This window comes from Triturus cristatus, chromosome 1_2 (assembly GCF_964204655.1).
Source record: "Triturus cristatus chromosome 1_2, aTriCri1.1, whole genome shotgun sequence".
In the NCBI taxonomy this organism is placed as follows: domain Eukaryota; kingdom Metazoa; phylum Chordata; class Amphibia; order Caudata; family Salamandridae; genus Triturus; species Triturus cristatus.
Genome location: NC_140580.1, coordinates 942313865 through 942333516, shown reverse-complemented (window position 1 = coordinate 942333516; position 19652 = coordinate 942313865). Strand labels below are relative to the sequence as shown.

General features: G+C 45.5%; 1 protein-coding gene across 1 annotated transcript; it reads left to right on the top strand.

Moving 5' to 3' along the window:
- Positions 1–1568: 1568 nt before the first annotated feature.
- LOC146868394 (C-type natriuretic peptide 1-like) lies at positions 1569–19256 on the top strand. Its single transcript, XM_085615419.1, has 3 exons — positions 1569–1706; positions 6606–6923; positions 18949–19256. The coding sequence occupies exons 1-2, from the start codon at positions 1620–1622 to the stop codon at positions 6909–6911; spliced, it is 393 nt and encodes a 130-aa protein (XP_085471545.1). The 5' UTR covers positions 1569–1619; the 3' UTR covers positions 6912–6923; positions 18949–19256.
- The last annotated feature ends 396 nt before the right edge of the window (positions 19257–19652 follow it).

Sequence of the window (19652 nt, the reverse complement as noted above, 5' to 3'; positions counted from 1 at the left end):
ATGTTCTCAGAAAGCACCAAGTCTGCAGCTGAGTGGGGAGTTGGGGTGGGGGCCCCTCAAACATCCAAAAGGAAGAACATAGGTCAATATTCAGGACAAAGGTAAACGGTGGGGATGGGACAACTGCTCAGATAGTCCATGACTTTGGTCTTTGCAGCCTGCATCGCATCGGCACAGCAACGCTGGGATAAAGGGCAACACATCAGCCCCCCCTGAGACTCAGCTTACCACTGCTGTGCACTCTTCCTCATCACAGCTTCAGCATTAGCCACCTTCCATCCTCTTCTGCGTGGCCTGTGCATTACGTGCAGGTTGGTTTTCCTTGGGTACTCTAAACAGCTTCCAAGAGAAGGACTCGGAATAAATACAGTTGGATCATTAGCCACTTCCGATCTTCCAATATATGCAAGACACGCACTCACCCTCTACCACATGAAGACGGAGGCCTTTCTGCTCCCCTAAGTTCTCTCATTAATTCCTATGTAAGCACTCGGGGCTTTATTTACACATATCCCGTCCGCCTTATCACAAGTGCATTATATCCTATGGTACAATGTGATCAACTTCATCCAAAGCCACAGGGAAACCTAAGCACAAAACCCACAGGATGAACATCCCATTATAGCACTGCACCCTAGTCCTACATGGAGCTTTTTGAGGCGGATTTTCAGTTTTCCCCTATACAATGGACCAAAACATTTGGCAAAGTCCCTTGCAACAAGTATTACGCACGGTATCCCGTCCTCACTGTGTTTTGTCTTATCTCTTCCCCGTATCAGGTCGAGAAAATTGTGCAAGCAAAACCCCTGGGTTTACGCACTGAGGGCACATTGAAAATCAGTAGTTACTCCCGGTGTCTGCGATCTCCTTTCCTAATGTCTGAAACACATCTTCAATTAAGAAAAAACACCTTCCTTTGTGCCACAGCGCACTGAAGGACCTGCCGCCTGCCTCTAGGCACAAGTGCAGAGGTAGGAAGAGCGTCTCCTTTTCAAAGCCCCACGAATTATTTTCAGAATAGATTTCACCCACATCACGCGTCTCCCCGTCTCATTCCAGGAACCCTCCGTCTCGCTCACTCCATTGCGCACGACTTGGTGCTGCGGCATAAAAGCGCCAAGCGTGTCATTCACTGAACACTGAAGCCGGTGCTAAGGGCACCCGAGCTGCCCAATGAGTGAGGAATAAATAGAGCCTGCTTAATAGAGCACACTGCACAATAACCCGTAAACAGAATTAAGTCGATGATATTCTATTTAACAATACGATACTGCATAGATTACGGGGGACCTTTACTCCTTATCCGAAGCAGTTCAATTGGAATTCCCTCGCAGAACTCAAAAAAAGAAAGGAGAAAAACCCTGTATGAAAGAAAAATCATTTTTCATTTCCTTTATCGTGCCGAAAGCTTAAAGCAGCAGTCTTTTTTTACCCTGCCCACTCCTGCTGCTTTAGGGCGCTCTGAGGGGGCAGGCATCGGGGGTGTGGGACTTCTATGAGGGAGCAGGGAGGGGTAATGGACTATAAAGGCATCTGCGTTCGTAGGGAGGCCAACATTACAGCGGAAGACGAGAGAGCACCACGAAGAAGAGACATCCGGCTGACGAGAAGGCACGGACATGAGACAGTTCGCCTGCTGCGGGTTCCTGCTGCTGCTGCTCCTGGGACAGGAGCAGACAAGAGCCAAGCCCCTCTCCAACCTGCAGGTACGGAGCATCCTCGGCAGCAGGCAGGTGCCTGGTACCCATCTCCCCTCTCCTCCTCCATCCCGCCGGGCAATGCCCATAGCAACCTGCTCGAGGATCAAACCCAGGCGCTCTCAGAAAATGTATTAGGGATTCTACTGATGGGTGGGCGTTTATTTAATCAGTTGTTGGTACATTTCCGGACAATTGTCCACCGAGATAAAAAAAGAAATATAAAGTAGCAAGTTTAAAACTTTACTTTTTTAATAATTGACGTTTTAAATGTAACTGTACATATTGTAGCTTAAACCTACATTTTTAGGTATTTACAATACATGGCAAAGAAGTGAATAAGGGGATAAAAGTAATATACCGAGGATCACACTACTATTCGGTTTAATAGGGATGCCGGGATTTTAAACCCAGGTCTGTTGGATGAACCACTTATCAGCATCTTTTCCTCTAGGCGAGAGAGGGGACCGTGAGGGGAAGAGAGGATCAGAGGGGGCTACGTTTTCAGTTGTACTACCGAAACATTGATGAATTAGTCCTGCTGCCAGTGAGTGTGCACGGCTGTCAAGTCATCACAAACCGATTAATTTCTAGTGTGACACTTTCAGGAACTTCAGGCTATCACTCTAGACTCTAGAGAGATGACGGGGATAATAATTATCATGTCGGGGATGCAGGGATGGAGTGTGTTGGAAGCGATGAGTAAAGAGGTACCTTCGCTCAATTAAAACACAAAGAAGATGTCTGATGAAGATGGATGAATAATTACATTGATTGTCATTAGTTACAGGTGCATTTTATTAACGTCACTCTGCTTTACAGAAAAAGCTGGCGTCAGTGAGTCCATCAAAAGGTAGCAAAAAATCCTACCTGGCAGGAGGAGGGACGTGCTGCTGGGCCACCACCATATGTTCATCTGCTACTCCACGACCAACATGGCACCCTCACCTGCCCATCCACGACCAGTCAACACCCTGCGCTGCCCACCTAAAACCAAAATAAACCTCCACCGGTCCTTCAGAAACCAAGAGACCAACAGACACCTACCCATGTGAGACTAACAGACACGCGTACTAGTCCTTTCCAAACCAATAGGTGCCTTCACCTACCCATCCAAGACTAAAACCCATACCAGTCCTGCCAAAGCCAACAAACACCTTCACTGGTAACCCGAAAATGATAAAGCAGCCCTTCACCTGCGTTTCCAAGGCCAACAGCACCTTCACATCTCCAACTAGGAACAGTTACAGCTCAGCCGGCTCTTCAAGTCAAGCAACCATCATCCATGGTCCTTTCCACACTAATAAACACCTCTTAAATCTAACCTATAACCTCATTTGGCACACCTTAACATTCCCTCCCAAGACCAACACTGACTCATCATTCTAAAGCAAGTAACCCATACTCTTATCTCAAATTCCAAAAGTATCTTTATCAACTTCTCCGAAACCCACAAACTCATCTTCACCTGCACTTTCAACAGAGGCATGTTTGCCTGCCCTTGAAATATCAAACAGACACACTGTCATGTCACCTGCATTCTAGGATTGGACACCACACTCTCACATATCGGTCCCAGAACAACAGGCACAGATTCACCTGCCTTGCCTATACCAACAAACACACCTTTATCTGCCCTTTCAGACGACACACTTTCACCTGCCTGACAAACACCTGAATACCCGACAGAATCAACATTCTACACATTCTTGTACACCCAGGTTCTGAGGGACACTGGGTCACCCCATTATACTAGATGAACACCTGAAGTCAGCCCAGCTATTATAGAATCAAACACACCGTCACCAGCTTTCCCTTTACTGAAAACACCTGTACCCACTTGTCTGATGCCAAAACACGTTCACTTGCATGTCTAGCACAAGAAAAATACCTACACGCGTCCTAAAACCAGCTACACCTTCACCTGCCTTTTAGGATTGGATACACCAGCACTTGACTTCGATGATCAAAAACCTTTATCTGACCCTAGAAGGCAACAGACACTCATGCATCTACCCTTCCTACACCAACAAACACATTGTATCTACGATTCCCACAACACACCTTCATCTATCTTTCAACACCAAAAGACATTCCTACTCTCCTAGGACATAGAGACAAGTCCACCAACTCTCCCAATTAAAAAAACAACTTCATGCACCTGTTCAGCGCCAAACCACAGTCACGTGCATGGTTAACACAACAGGCACACCTCTACGTGTCCTTTTAGGACCATACACACGTTCACCTACCTGTCTTCTAGGATTGGCTGCACGGAGGATTAAACCCCTGCCTTCGAGGATGAAACACTTTCATCTGACCCGCACACATACGCATCTACTCTTTCTACACCAGCAAACCCACCTTTATCTACGATTCCAGATAATGCACATTCCCCTGCACGTCGAACACCAAAAAACAGCCCTTCTCTTCTAGGGTCTGACTCACCTTTACCAGCTCCCCCTTGCCCAATAACACATTCACCCACCTGTCCAATACCAAAATACTCACTCATTTGCATGTCTAGCACAAACACACATCTCTACATGTTCGTCTAAGGTCGGACACACCTTGACATGCCATCCAGGACTGGACACACCCTCACCTACCTTCGAGGATCAGACTCCTTCACCCGAACTTACAGGTCCAACAGACACACATGTACCTACCCTTCCTAGACCAACAAGCACAAATGAATGTATGATTCCAGACAATGCACCTTAATCTGCCTTTCAACATATAAATGCATTCCTGCGCATCTAGCACATAGACAGACACACGTTTATCGCCTCTCCCTATACAAAAACACCTTCACCCACCCGTCATGCCAACCACACCAACAAACACAAATGCACCTATGATTCCAGACAACGCACTTTGATGTTTCTTTCAACACATAAATACATTGCTGCTCTTCTAGCACATAGACACAAGTTCATCACATCTACCTATAAAAAAACACCTTCACCCGCCTGTCCAACACCAAGACACACAGTCACTTGCATGTGTAGCACGACAAACACACCTCTAGATGTTCTCCTAAAACCAGACACACTTTCCCTTGCCTTCATAGACTGGATGCATAGACACCTGCCTTCATAGATCAGACACCTTCATCTGACTCCCCAGGTTCAACAAACACATGCATCTACCCTCCCTACACCAATAAAGCCACCTTTCTCTGCAATTCCATATGACACACCATCACCTGCTCTTCCAACACCAAAAGACAGTCCTACTATTCTGTGATCAAAAGCATCGCCACTGGCTCTTCAAAGATAAAACACAGCTCCTCCAACCTGCCCAGAGCCAAAACACACTGCCACCTCATACCTAGGACAACACTCACACCTCTACATGCTTGTCTATGACCAGACTCACCTTCACCTGCTCTTAGCAAACCATCAAACACTCATGCATGACCAGAAATACCTTCATCTTCCCATCTATGGCAACAAATATACATGCACCTGCTCTTAAAAAATTAGTTCTACCATCACCAGACCTTTCAAGACCACAAACACAACTTCAGCTACCTGCAAAGACCAAGAGACAGATCTTCTTTGGCCCTTCGAAGATGAAATGACGTGCCTTTACCTTTACTATGGCTACTCAATAAACACCGTCACCTGCCCTCCTAGGCAGAACGATAGTACTTCATCCATCCTTCTGAGACCAGCAAACACACTTTCACCTGCCAACTCTAACAGATACCCATTTTCATGTCCTTACAACATCTTTACCAATTTTTCCAAAATGTGTGTTTGCATTTGAATGTATTTATTTATTATGTGTAACAAATACTAGAAAAGTCTAGCTTCGGAGCACAAAAAATAGGGGAACTAGAAGGGAAAGGAAGGATGTTATCAAGAGAAATAGGGTGCAATAGACCACAACAGCTGATTAGAGATTCACTTGCACAGGTTCTTAATCATAGAACAAAAATAAGGCAGAAATAGATAAAGTGAAAAGATAAAACGGGCTGATTACGGAACTTTCGGCAACAATTCATAATGTGCTTATTTCAGTACACTTACAGAACTTTAAAGGGAGACGATAAAAGAATGAATATCACAGACTGACTTGAGATAAATATGTATCAGGAGAGATATTGTTCATTAGGGGCATTTTCATCCTGGCTTTGATAGTCTTGAGGGATGAGGTATCCTTACATGAAGGGTGAAGCATGTTCCACCCTTCTGTACCTGCTGTGGTAAGTTGTTTACCTTCAATACTTTTCCTTCTACATTTGTCTTCAGAGAGCTTGGTGTTTTAGTCGGAGCATAGGCTTCTTTTCGGCTTGGTCAGTGTGAATAGTTGTGTTCAGTATTTGGGGTTGCCAAGGTGTGCGGCTTTTCACATCATGCAGAGCAGTAACCTAGCATCGTCGATACATCGTCACCTACCTTTTCAATGCCTCAAAGGCAACATCAACAAGCCAACCCTTTGAGGTCCTTCTCAGATCACGAGGAACCTGATGCAGACCCCTTCTTATTGCTATCTGAGCCATCTTCTCAGAAAATCTGCTCTTCATAACACAACTTTACCTATCACTCCTTGAGGGACCTCCATTTAATAATATTTTAATCATCACATCTCATATGTCTTCCTTATAACAGCTCTTTAACCTTTGCAGATGTTGCTGTCACGTCACTTGCGTTCCCACCAGGAGCATACCTGCACCAGCACTATATTCCAGCTTGCTAGTAAAAGTTGTGGATGCATTTATCTATCCATGAATGTGTGGAAAAATCAAACATTATCTTTCTAATATTTGCTGTACCTTGTTCTATGGTCTGTTGAAGCAAATTTATTTTTCATTAAAAATGATAAATCAGATTCTAAAGTATACCAGGCTGGCAAAGTCCATTGCTCTTCTAATAACCAGTGCCACCCCTTTCTTTGCAGAGCCTGTCTCGATTACTGGATGAGGATTTTGAGCACACCCTCGGCTCAGAAGAGGTGGATCGCGATAGGGAGGACACGGTGCCCACCGGCGCCCTGGAACCCCAGGATTCTGAGCTGCAGTGGACGCGGGGCTCCAGGGACCAGCCCGAGGGTCCACCCATGAACGACCAGGCCCTGCAGAGGCTCTTCAGCGACCTCGTGGGCTCATCCAGGAGGTACCGAGGAAGAAGTAAAAAGGGCCTTTACCGGGGATGCTTCGGAGTCAAACTCGACAGAATCGGGTCACTGAGTGGCTTAGGATGCTAACTGGATGCTTTGGTGAGTCTGTCATTTATGAAAGAAAATTGTCACTCCTGGTTCTATTCCAGAGAGAACTGTCTCAATGTAGAGTGCATGGGATAACTGTATAAAATAACCTGATATGTTCATCATATTAACATATCCGGCAGGTATGCTAACAGTATTGCATTTCCGGTAAGGGGAATAGCTGCAGGTGGGGTGTTTGAGGTGGTACACCCCACTAATAATTTTATTCGGAAGAAAATAGTTGGGAGCAGGCACTTTCAGTCGGGTATGGTCAGTTGTCTGTCGGATTTCACCTAGAATTTTTACATGCATACACACAATCTCTATTTGACAAAATATTTTGGGGCAAATTTACAAGCTCCTGACGCCAGATTTGCGCCGCCGTTGCGTCACTTTTGTGATGCAGCGGCGGCACAAAGCCAGCACCATGCTGCGGGCTATTTACGTGACGCATCTAGGGAGATGCGTCACGTTGTAAAGGCCTGCGTCACTTGTGGGCGTTCCTGCACGGGGCCGGGGGGGGCGTTCCGGCGCAGGAAGCCTCCGAAAAGTGGCTGAGTGAAATCTGCAAGATTTCACTCAGTCACTTTTATGGCCATGCTACGTCAAAACCCTGCGCCTGCTAGAAGCAGGCGTAAGGATTGACGCAGCATATTAGGGATAGGGGCACCCCGAGCCCTGCTGGAGCTGCGTCGTGCTTGCGACGCAACTCCAGCAATGCGCCGCCTTTCTGCAGGGGGATGCGACACGCATCTGCCCATCCGTGCGCCACGGTGCGCCGCATTATAAATGCGGCGCATCAGTGGTGGCGCACGGGTGGGCAGATGCGTCGCAACTCTTCTGGCGCATCCCTGCTGATTAGCAGAGATGCGCCAGAAGTAGTAAATCTGCCCCCATGCTTTTAGTCTCGCTAACAATCTGCACTGTTCTCCCTTTGCACAGCTCTCCCTTTCCACTGCGTGTTAAACCCCCCTCATGTCCTGCTTCTCAGATAATGTACGTTAACAAGAGATGCCAGCGTGATTGTGGGAAAATCTGAAGCCCCCACCCACCGCCTCAAATCTTCCTGAACAAGTCACGCTCCTGTTTACAGGTTATCACCCTAATCCCTGCGGTAAAACATGCGATAAGTAGGACTAAATACCGCATCCTCTTGACCACATTTCACCATCTATATGAGCGCCGCATCTCAGTCGAGGGGCGGGATAAAGTTCTGTTTCGGTTTTTCCGGCCATTAATACTGAAAGGGATCCCCCTCTTTGAACTGTTTTCCTCACAAACATCCCTCCGGGTAATAAGGAAGGGGTTTGCTCTGGCTTTGCAAAAATAAAAAATGTAAAAAGCCAGTTGCACCTGGCAGCCCCTCCTCTCCAACACCAATGGGAGGTGTCTGAAGGGGGCGCAGAAAACTTTATAGGGGTTTGAGGGGTCTTTCTTTGGTCCCTGCATAGGCAGAGAGAGGACTCTGGATGGAGGTATTTCCCTTGGAACGGGGAGCGCAGGACAGGGGAGAGAAAGAGAGGGCAGTAGAAAGAGAGAGAGAAAGGGAGGGAAGGAGAGAGAGATAGGTAAAGAGGGAGGGAGGCAGAAAGAGAGGAAAAGAGGGAGGGATTGAGAGAGAGAGAGAGAGAAATAGAGAGAGGGAAAGAGGGAGGGAGAGAGGGAGAGAGAGGGGAAAGAGGGAGGGAGAGAGGGAAAGAGAGGGGGAAGAGGGAGAGAGAGAGAGAGAGAGAGAGGGGTGAAAGAGGGAGCGAGGGAGAGAGAGGGGGAAGAGGGAGCGAGGAAGAGAGAGAGAGAGATAGAAGAGAGTGGAAGGCTATAAGAGAGAAAACGGAGCATGTAACGAGAGTGAAAGAAAGTGAGAGAGGGAGGAAGAGAAAGAGAGAAACAGATGGAGGAGGGGGTGTCGAGGGTGCGAAGATAGGGAGCGAAAGCAGACAGAGGAAACGGAAAGAGAGAAAGTAAAGAGAACATAGGCAGAAAAACAGGGAAGGAAGAGAGCAGAAGATGGGAGTGACGCGCAGGGAGACTGAAAGAAAGTGACATGAAGATTGTTTTGGTTCTTAGAGCCACGCTGGACCCCTGACTTGGCTCTGGCTCGGCCCTTACCCTGTACTCTCTGGCACCTCTACCCCCACTGTGGAAAGCACACAGATGAGAAAGGACAGTACCTAGGGACTAATGTGATGTGGGTACAGTACCACTGTTTCCTGTGGCCAATCAGGCTTCCCGCTAGTCATATGCGCGATGCTAACACATGTGACATGACACTTCCACAAAGGTCATGTCATGTGGGCCTGGACTACACATCTCCACCGCTTACATGGCTAAGATCGGCACACGTTATGTGACCACTAGTAAACATCCCTGTCAGTCATACGTGTTTTGTGTCCTCCACTACACATCCTGCCAGTCATACACCCCAGGCTTGTACATGTTGTGTGCTCTCTACTACACATCGCTGTCAGCCATACGCCCAAGACTGATGCATGTGATATGGACCTGAACAAACACATCCCGAATGTTCGTATGCATAAGATTGGCTCATGTAACCTGGACCACATCTCTGCTAATCATAAACCTAACTCTGGTACACAATATCAGGACCTCTACCGGCGCATACAATCTGGCACAAATTCCTGCTGTCCATACCCTCAGACCAGGCCATTTATTTCTGGACTCTTCTGATCATGTGCTCAAAGCTGGTACATTGGCCAGACCTCTACTTTACAGACACTTCCTCGTTTCCAGACACTAGAGATGCCTCCTGAGTAGACACATTAAAGCATCCTCCTCAATTACTTTCTTCCTTGGAATGGCTGACAAAGTGACTGACCTCTTCCTTAACTCAATTTCTGATACTTTCCCAAGCAGCCTCAGATGATAGTTTGTGGTTGGTAGCATCCATCTGATCACTAGGCAATGGTGCTGATTCCAGCCTGGTTGCATAGCAACCAGTGAATTGGGATGCAGTGCATGAGGTCTGTTGAGCCCATGTATTGCTGGTGCTGACTACTTGAAAGAAAGTTTGAAGGTGTTCAGGACTTTTACCACTAACGTTTCTGCCGATGATCAGGAGTTGGAAAGAAGTGCTCATTCTGGAGGAAACAGAAGGAAGCGAGTGGACGCTTGTGTATCTGGAAATGATGCGAGAGACGCTAGAGGGGCTGTGGCCGGTGGTGTGTGGATGGAGTGCGGCTGCAGGGCTCTTCAAATTCTCTTAATTGTATGCAATCTGACACCAAATACACCTGGGTCCAACCGTAAATTACTGCAACTCAGGTGCCAGGTTTCCTGAGAAAAGCGAGGAATCGTAAAATTACATTGGCACAGGGGTGCAACACTTTCACAACTTTATACCAAGTCATGAGGGAGCATGTAATGCTCCTCCCCTGCCAGCCAACAGGACCAACCACCACACCCCCACATCCCTCCAGCCAATGCCACCTCGAAAACATTAGTATATCTATAAGAAAACGTCATGTGGGGCTCATTCAACGAAAGACCTCATCTCTGGGTTAGAGGACTCTACCATCCAGTTAGCATCATAATTCGGATCCAACTTAAATAAACGGAAACAACAGTTCAGAAAGTACAGAACCGAATAAAGTACTAAAGTACAAATTTCCATCCAAACATATACACTGCGATGTGAAAAAAGTGAATATAGTGCAGACGACGCAGTGCTCATATGGTGACCGTATTTACAACATATCTTCAACCTTTCCAACTCCCTGCTAATGCCGTCGTTCAAGAGTGGTGAAATGCTCTTTAACATGAACATTGCCTTTTCCCAGTGGCAAGCTCTTTTGACTACATGCCTACCCGAGCCTACAGAAGAGCCTCTGACGCCAAGAGTTTCAACTATCTTGAGAACCCAAGAAGACCAGATGAGATCTTAAGAGTGTGGACTCCAGCACCCACATCTTCACGTCTTCCACTCTGACCCGCACCTGCCTACCGCTCCACGAGCACATTAGTCGATAAGAAGCCGTTGAAAGCAAGGAACCATCCTAGGCAACATCTCCGAAATCCGGGGAGCTAGCCCAACGAAAGGACAGCCGACCCACCAAGACTGGTTACCTCTAGTGGAATGTAAAATTTAGCTAATAGTAGTGATCCAGCATTCCAGACTTTCCCGCACTTTCACCAACAAATCAGTAGCCCTTCGCACAGGGTGGCGATGCAGCGTGGGGGTACCACCCCGACTAAAGCCCCATCCTGAGCCCTTTAGCCTTTGTGGGAATCTGTGCTCTGCAATTCTCCCTCTGAAAGGAAGCCCCATGCAACATTTGAAGCACGCACCTTCCTTTCGGATGGCCATTGAACAGGAGACCATTACAGCATCAGCCTCTTGTACTGCTAGTGTTCACTAATGGCCTCAGATAACAGGTGACCCCTAGTGGCAGCGTTGTGGTCCAGTGCTGGTGACTATTGCGTCAGTATTCAGGTTTGCAAATATGTAATATGCTGGGGTACCCTGCTCAGCGTCAACCGTGAAACTGCAGAAGACCATGGGATCTCGTTCCAGCAAAAAAACACCTGGTCAGTGATCATACAGAACAAAACCACACCCTCCTACGCGCTCACAAGAGCTCAGGGTACCCGAGGGCGAATAGAACATCCTGACCACAATCATCACAAAACGAATTTGGACCCATTATGCTTTTCCGTGGCCCCTACCCTGATTGACAAGGTCCCCAACATCTCCAGGTATCGTAAACGCACAGAAACGAATAATGCCTACTACGATGAACCAAAATATGAGATTCATTTGCTCCCCTTTGACCAATAACCACCATCTGTACAATGCTATGAGAGCCCGTAGGAAACAGAAAAACCTTCACCACAATAAAGAAAAAGAAAAAACATCAAGTCACGACTTAATTTGAACTCCCTTAAGCGTCGTTTTCTACTGAAATGATCGGGAAGCATGATTTGCCAGGGGTCTGTAAAAAAAATGCCCATATGTTTATGAGCTTAGTGACCTCTGACAGATCCTCGGTTTAAGGAGTTTTAGTTCCTGGGACAGCCCCTGGAGGCTTCCGAGGTGATGAAGACCCATACAATCGTATAGCCCTATAGGATAAAACGAGGCCACTTCTTTCTATGCACGTGTGTGAATATCGCTCGTAGTTGGACAACATTGGTCCATTCATTAATGGGATGCAGCGTGCCCTGCTTTAGTGTTTGGGGCAAATCTCTTGAAGATCAGGGCTAGAGCCTCTGGGCTTCTCTGTAGTGCCCACCTTTAACTGTACTCTTGAGTATGAAAGGGCATATCGCATTTTTGAAACTCTGAATGAACAATCGTCTTTATTCATTTCAGTGACATTTGTCTCCTATATAAATCATCGTGCCATCTTCCATGGGTCAGCCCTTGAATTTGTGAGTATAGCTATAGCTGGTGGGCAAAGGTGGGCAAGGGAGTCCTCTCTAAACATTCCAATCTTTGGGTCCAATTAGAGTTTGGCAGACGGGATGCTCCTTCATACGGTGGTGGTTATCCCCGCCACTGTGTTACAAGCGCCATGGGCTATAATGTACTTATAATATGTACTTATAATACAGCGGTTGGGGCATCCACCTCGTTTGCGGAGTATCGTGTCGTCCAACAAACTCTACATAACGCCCTTAGTATGTACAATCCTGGGGCAGGACTCAGAATAAGCAGTGTCACTTTTATAACTCAACATCTTTGGTGAGATTTGTCCGTTCTTCCCTCAGAAATATAGTTCATTGTGCTGGTGGGTTAAGTGTCACTCATCTTTGTTGCCGAATATTGCATCCAACGTGTCACTTACCACAATGTTGTTAAAGTAACCATATGTGCCTAAGTATGTGTTTACTATTCTTAACCTAAGTATATATTGATAAGTATAGATGTACTATGCTTAGCTCCACTTCTATTTACCGTGCCAATATATTGGTCGTTGGTATAGCAGCAGCATTTTTGGAGGTCGAAATGAATAGTGGTGGCTTCGATTCCGCGCTTAATTTGTAAGGAAAAAAGAGACTGGGCCCTCGTCAGGCGGCCCCCCAGGCTGCACCACCGATTGCCATTGCCGTCACTGCCAATGACAGCACTTACACAACTACTAGCCATCACACTGCTACAAGTGTGACAATTCAGACGAATCGAGGTCCCCCAAAGCTAAAAGAATGGCTTGGGTGGCAGGTATTAGTTGTTTTAATGACTTTTGCTTGACCAACAACTGTTGTTGTGGTCATACCTATATTTCACAAACAGCGTCACCATGTGGTGTCCGTCGGAAAGTTCCGGTGTTCTCAATTGAGTGCCGGTGCTGAGCACTAGCCACCACCGGCTCAAATTAAGCACTGCTTTGCATTCTTTCATGCTTAGATCACTGTAGCTTCCGGCACCTAGGTCTGCTATAGACGTTTCTTTCTAAACTGCAAAGCATTCAAAACTTTGCAGTGCAGAAGGCTGCAGGACTTAAGAAACAAGATCAGATCTCAGAAGCTGGCACAGCTTTGCACTGCTGCACAAAGTCGTTTGTGGACTACACTGCTCTGGACTTCAGGTGCGTTTCACTACCAACACACGCCTTCGTCTCTTTCACCCAGCTCTTTACTCTTGCTTCAGGTCCCACAAATTGTATGTGCTCAAGCGTGGGGTCAACCTATTGGCAAGGTCAATGGAATTATGCAGCAAGAGAGGACCAAATTATGTGGCAAGACTCACTCCATAATGTGGCGAGTAAATGCAAATAATGCAGCACAATGCGGCACATTTTGTGATAATATGGGTTCATTATTTTATCATTTTTACACATGTTAACACTGTCAAGGCACCTTATTAGTTCTACACCCAAATACAGCGATATGCAACTGAAAGGTGAACAGTCAACCTTGGTAAAGTGCTTTCCACTGCACAGCACCACGTGTCACTATTTTGATCCGTTTGAGCTAGAAACAATATCTTTTGTTAAAATCTGCACATTATCAGCAGATCATGGATTATGTGACAAACGCAGCAAATCCATAACTATGGAAAAAAAAAAAATGACCACAGGTTCATATAATTTCAGTGACCCTGCCTATTGGATTCCATTTCCTGGTACCAAAGTTATGGCATGTCCTTACAATTCAAAGGCGTTCTTTTCCAGACCACTTGCAGGTCTAAAAGGTAATTAACACTTGCTTTTTTTCTGCTGAACATAGGTGGATCCTTTAGCTTTATCAGTACTTTTAAATGTGAGGGGTTATGTTTTTAGATGTGTCTCTCGGGACCAGCACAGAGCTTTAGAAATAATCCGTGATTAATTTGTTAGAGAATGAGTGTCGAATGAGGAAAACCAAAGCTGCTTAGTCTTGATTCCACCTCATGCCTCTTTCATCCACCACCAGACCCTTCCTGCCTCCTCATCTCACTCTTGCAGGTTCTTTTTCTTCCCTGCTTTCTACCTCTGTCACTGTTTTTCATCTTTCTTTTTCTCTTTCTTTCCCTCTCTTGTGTTTTCTCTCTCTTGCTGTTGATCAAAGTCTGTTGTGTAAAAAGGCAGGGTGTCTTTAAAAATGAGTGCGGTGCACCCCACCTGCAACCACCGGCTCCAATTAAGCACTGGAAATATTAAATCAAATAAAAATTAAATAACAACCAATAATACCTTGAGCAAAACCCTAACAACATCCATGCCTCTTTCCATTTTTTGTCAAATCCTTTGAAATTAAATTCATCTTCATCAACACATACATAAGTTTTAATGAAAAGGCTGGCCCCTTTTTTCTGCTTACACGTTCTGTATTGTTAGTTCTCCTCCACAAACAGCAAGCTACATGTATGTTTCAAGTTCATACAATTCTTGCAAGGACCTCTGATGGCAAACAGCTCCATGTCACAGGGTGCTGGTACAATATGTGCCATGAAATGAAAACTGGTTCAGTGAAAAGAGATTTTCAAGAGCAGCAGATGTTGCAGCTGTTTACAATGCTGTCTTTGTGACAAGCCCCATCCCTGAGAAAGAACCCATAGTAATATTGACTCTCCGCACCGTGCACACCACAGACCAAATATAAACCACAATAACGTTTTTATATATACCAGTTAATTTAGCATTTTTTTCCTTTTCTAAATGTCCTAAATAACTGGTGTTTCTGTTACTCAACGTAAAGGCCTTTATCGATCTCCAGTAGATCAAGGGTAGGCCTGGGCTAAAATTCCGTTCCGCTCGCGGAAATTGCGATAATTTGACATTTTCGCGTTCCGCGGAGAGCGCAAAAATGTCAAAATTTCCGCAATCCGCATTTTACCGGAAATTTTTTGCTTGCTCGCGCTGTAAAATAATACATTCTCGCGTGCGCGCGATTGCCTTACCTGAATCCCCACGTTCGCCGACAAGTTTTCCCGATCCGGTAGCGTTCTCCACGAGATGTTGGATTGTTGGTAGCCATTTGCGCTGTCTCGCGACAGTTCGCGCCCGCAGTAACGTCATTCGTTGCGCGATCACATCTTTCTTCTCGCGATCATGCACCGCGAGACAAGTGAAAACAAGAAGGCGCACCCGCGAGCAACCGCATGGGTAAGTTGGCGAGCCGCGACCACGCAGAAAACACCGCGAACGGGCGAGAAAAAAACTTCCACATCTTTGCGATATTTCCGCGTGTTTGCGGAGATTTTTAACATTTTCGCGATAATTTGCGAAAGTGAATTACGCAGATTCCGCTCACCCCTAATCAAGGGCCAAACTTGACTTTCCGAATTGGACAAGGATACCTCCAGGTCGCATCAGATATCAGCAGCAGGAGCCAAGGATGCAGCAAGGTTTGCATCTGAAACTATACAGGGCTTCGTTTCCAAAGTTCAAATATTCAGTTTCGGACAAAAGCTTTAACATGTTGCCATTCCTACGCGTTTGGTTTACAGTGACTATTGCTTTCTCCTGGCTCATTCAGAACCATCAAGGCAGGCTGGCTAATGATCCCGCCTCGCCTGCTGTCAGATAAGCACACTGGACCAGATACAACAAGGTTTTGGGATGGCGCAAAGCAACACAAAGTCTGGCAAGAGCCTTTACTATCCAAGAAAGGTGTTTTGTGCTTTAAAGGTGCCATTTCCTCAGAGTAAAAACACCTGTGCGTGTCTTTGCTTCGTTTTGCATCAAACAGGCATTACAGGGGCCATAGAGGGCTGGATTAGCTCAAATGCCTGTAGGTATTTATACAAAGCCCAATCTACTAAAATAGAACTACATGGTTTCTGCATCAAAAATCAACCTTTCCTCGAAGCAGGTGTTAGCAATGGCAAATGTATTGTTTTCTCAGAAAAATCCACGCATTGCAGCTATGTGCTCAGTAGACTGCTCTTCGTTCTTGCCTTACATTGGTTGTGCGTATGCTCACCCATATTGTGCCAAGGTTCTGGGAGTGTTTACCCTCACTAGACTGCAGGTCATTCTTGGCCTGAGGTTGACTCTGATCGAGATGACATGCCTAGCACATGAGTCCTGACCCTTGTAAGTGTTCAGCAGATAGCTTTTTGTTCTTGTGCTTGTTTTGACACATATTGTGCATAGGTCCTGGGGCCTCCTTGCACTCACTGGACTGCAGGTCGTTCTTGGCCTGTGGTTGGCTCTGATTAAGAAGACATGCATAGCGCATGAGACCTGACCCTGAAATGTGCTCAGTATATTGCCATTCATTCTTGGCTTGTGTTGACTATGAGTGTTTTGACACATATTGTGCATGTGTTCTGGGACCTGTTTGCGTTTACAAGACTGCAGGTCGTTCTTGGCCTCTGGTTGGCTCTGATTGATTTTGGCGTGCCACAATGAATGAGTCCTTGGACTTGCCTGAGCTTAGTACGCCACCACAAGTCGCCCTTACATTCTGGTGAGCCTGGTAAAATTAGTTATCTGTTTATATCTTCCATAGCGACTTTTTGGGTCATGATTTTGGCAGCCAACGTCTGTGTGCGAAGATTGATAGAGGGCATGCACGATTGAGGTCTTAGTAAACTGCATCATGCAGTGAGGTATTTGGTGCATGTTGGGATGGTCCATGCGGCTAGTGGTAGGGAATGACATAGAGACAGCCCTTCTCCTCTAGAATGGCTGAACTACAGCTGCATACATCTCAGCTCTGCTCATGTGAGACTGGACTCACAGACAACGACATCCAAGTGGCCAAAAATGCAATGTAGTTTTCACTGTGAAGTATGGTTAATGCAGGTGACCATTGGATGAATATGTGTTGCCTAGACCTACTTTACCAGTCCTGAGATATCATGGTAGACAGCAGTGCATTCTGGGAGTTGACATCTTTGTTTGCATCAATTCAATGTTTTCACTAACACGCCTAATAACTATGGTTTGTAAAAGAAAGCCAGTATTGGAACAGCAGTGTCCCAGTGACACAAAACTGCCCAGCCACCCTAATTGTCAACCATGTCAGGGTTACTGACAAAAATTCTGTGAGTTTGCATGCTTCAAATGGGTATTTATTCCCCCATCAGATGGCTCCAGGTCACCTGAGGCCCTCATGTTTACTCTCCAAGGCTTTCCTTTGAAAATTATTTATTGTTATTAATTGCTTTACTCTAAGTAGTTTCAATGAGGACAATGAATACTGGGACACTCCAAATTCACATAATTGTTAGCTGAAAGCCAGGATTAGACTCAGGGTATCTCAACAACCTGGAATGATCTATCAACCCTTCCCACCACCCTACAATTGAAAGGACCGTAAAGCCCAAGCGTTGCCATGAATTCAGGGACATTTTAAGGCAGATCTGCAATCACCTCAGTGAAGTTATTTACTCAGTAACTTGTGCAGCCAATCAATCAGTATATCACAAACCAGCATCGTGTACACAGAGAATATCTCTAAAAAGAAATCAGAAAATCAACAGAATTTGAATTAAATAACCTTTATTGAAAAAGGAGCTTAAATACATACCTTTGCTAAACACAGAAGATATTGGCACAAATGCAAATTTACCATCTGCTTAGAAACTGGGTTAACCCAGTTAGTTAATTATTTCAATTTTCTTTAAGTGCTGCAGACCACCATGTGTATTATTTACAGCTAGAGGTTTATGTATTCCTGTCATACACACAGTAGGAAAAGGGTGGTGCCATTGTTCCATGCATGTAAAATTGTGAATTAGAAAATTATTGTAAGTGTGGATCATTCACCAGTGTGGATCACTGCATTCACGAGTGCAGATCTAGGCAACAGATTGTCCTGCTCCCACAAAGGGGACCACATTGGGGCTCATCCCTACTCCATAAGGTAGTTAGTTCTACCAGGTTACCTAGCTGTACCACTTCCATTCTCAGCAAAAAACTGTTTTACCTGAAACTTAACAGCTACCACCCAATATAGTCCATGGAGGACAGAGCAGTGCTTAATTTGTAAAAAAAACAAAAAACAAATAATACGTTCCAAGGCTCTCATCGAGAGGCCACTGCAGCTTGCACAAAACATTGCCCCTGCCATGCTGCCAGTGACAGTAACAACATCACTACAAACCATCACACTACTACAAGTGTGACAATTCAGACTATTTCGGGCTCCAAAAGCTATAAGATGGGCTTGGGTAGTAGGTAATTGTCCTTTTTAATGTATATTGAAATAATAAGTAACTGTTGTGCTCCTCTCTATGTTAGCCAGACAGCGCCACCTTGTGACAGACTGTCAAAAGCCTGGGGTTGACAATTAACTGCCGGTGCCGAGCACCGGAAACCAACGGCTCAAATTGAGCACTGGCTACAGAGGCTGAGTTCTCATCAGTGAAGATAGACTTTATCCCGAGAAAGACCTAGCTGAAGTGCAGTGCACGTACATTAAATATGTGTGAGTTGTGGCAATGAGAAGATGTTGTGACATCAGCACGCCAATATTATGCATTGCTGCACTAATGTCACTTGGCCATTTCCATTAGGAATTACCCGGTGTTCCAGTGCATTTCAGCACAAATCCCGCACCCAGAGGGTGCATTCTGCTCACATCTAGCTCTTGCTAAGCATCTGTGGTACCCATTTGTTCTCATCCTTCATCTTCTCTCTATTGACAGGACGAGGAGAAGCAGCCAATAACTGTGGCCGACATCACGGATGGAGCCCGTCTCTGTGGTCCCCTGACTCCGTTCCCCACCATCACGGCTTCACTTGCTTCATCTGTAAATCTGGACTTTTGGACATCTCTTTGTAAATGTATTTGACCTGAATTGAAGAAAGTATATTTTATTTCAATAAGTATTTATATTTATATATTAATTTATGTCATATGTTTGCCGCATTTAAATCTTCGTTAAAAATCATGTGCAATAACTGGAAATGTCAATGTGTTTTTCACGTGTCCAATTAAACCTTTGTTTTCATAGACGGTGTCGAGTGTGTTTCTTGTGTACTGGTGTCACTCATAATTTCACCAGGTTAAGATACGTATGCGAAGAGTGCTGGTCCCGTTAAAGGTGTGTGACTCGTTCATAATGAACCTGATTCACAAAAATGTTGACATCTATGCAGGCAGATTGTTGCTCCCTCATGGACGTAGATGTAGGTATGTCAGATATACGTAAAAATATTTTCAGGTAAGTGTGGCAAGCTACCCTGTTGCACATTTTCTGACATAATCCTTGGAAAGAGGTTTTTTTTAATTCCATTTTGCCATTTCGAAAGAGCATAAATATACTCTTTATTCAACTATGTATTGTGCGATGCCAGCATCTTCATAAAGTGCCATGCATTTTTTCTGGAGCGGTGGGGGGGATAGTCT

Coding starts and splice junctions, on each gene's coding strand:
- LOC146868394 (XM_085615419.1), top strand. CDS start 1,620: ATGAGACAGTTCGCCTGCTGCGGGTTCCTGCTGCTGCTGCTCCTGGGA. Junction 1,707..6,605: donor AGCCCCTCTCCAACCTGCAG/GTACGGAGCATC, acceptor CTTTCTTTGCAG/AGCCTGTCTCGATTACTGGA.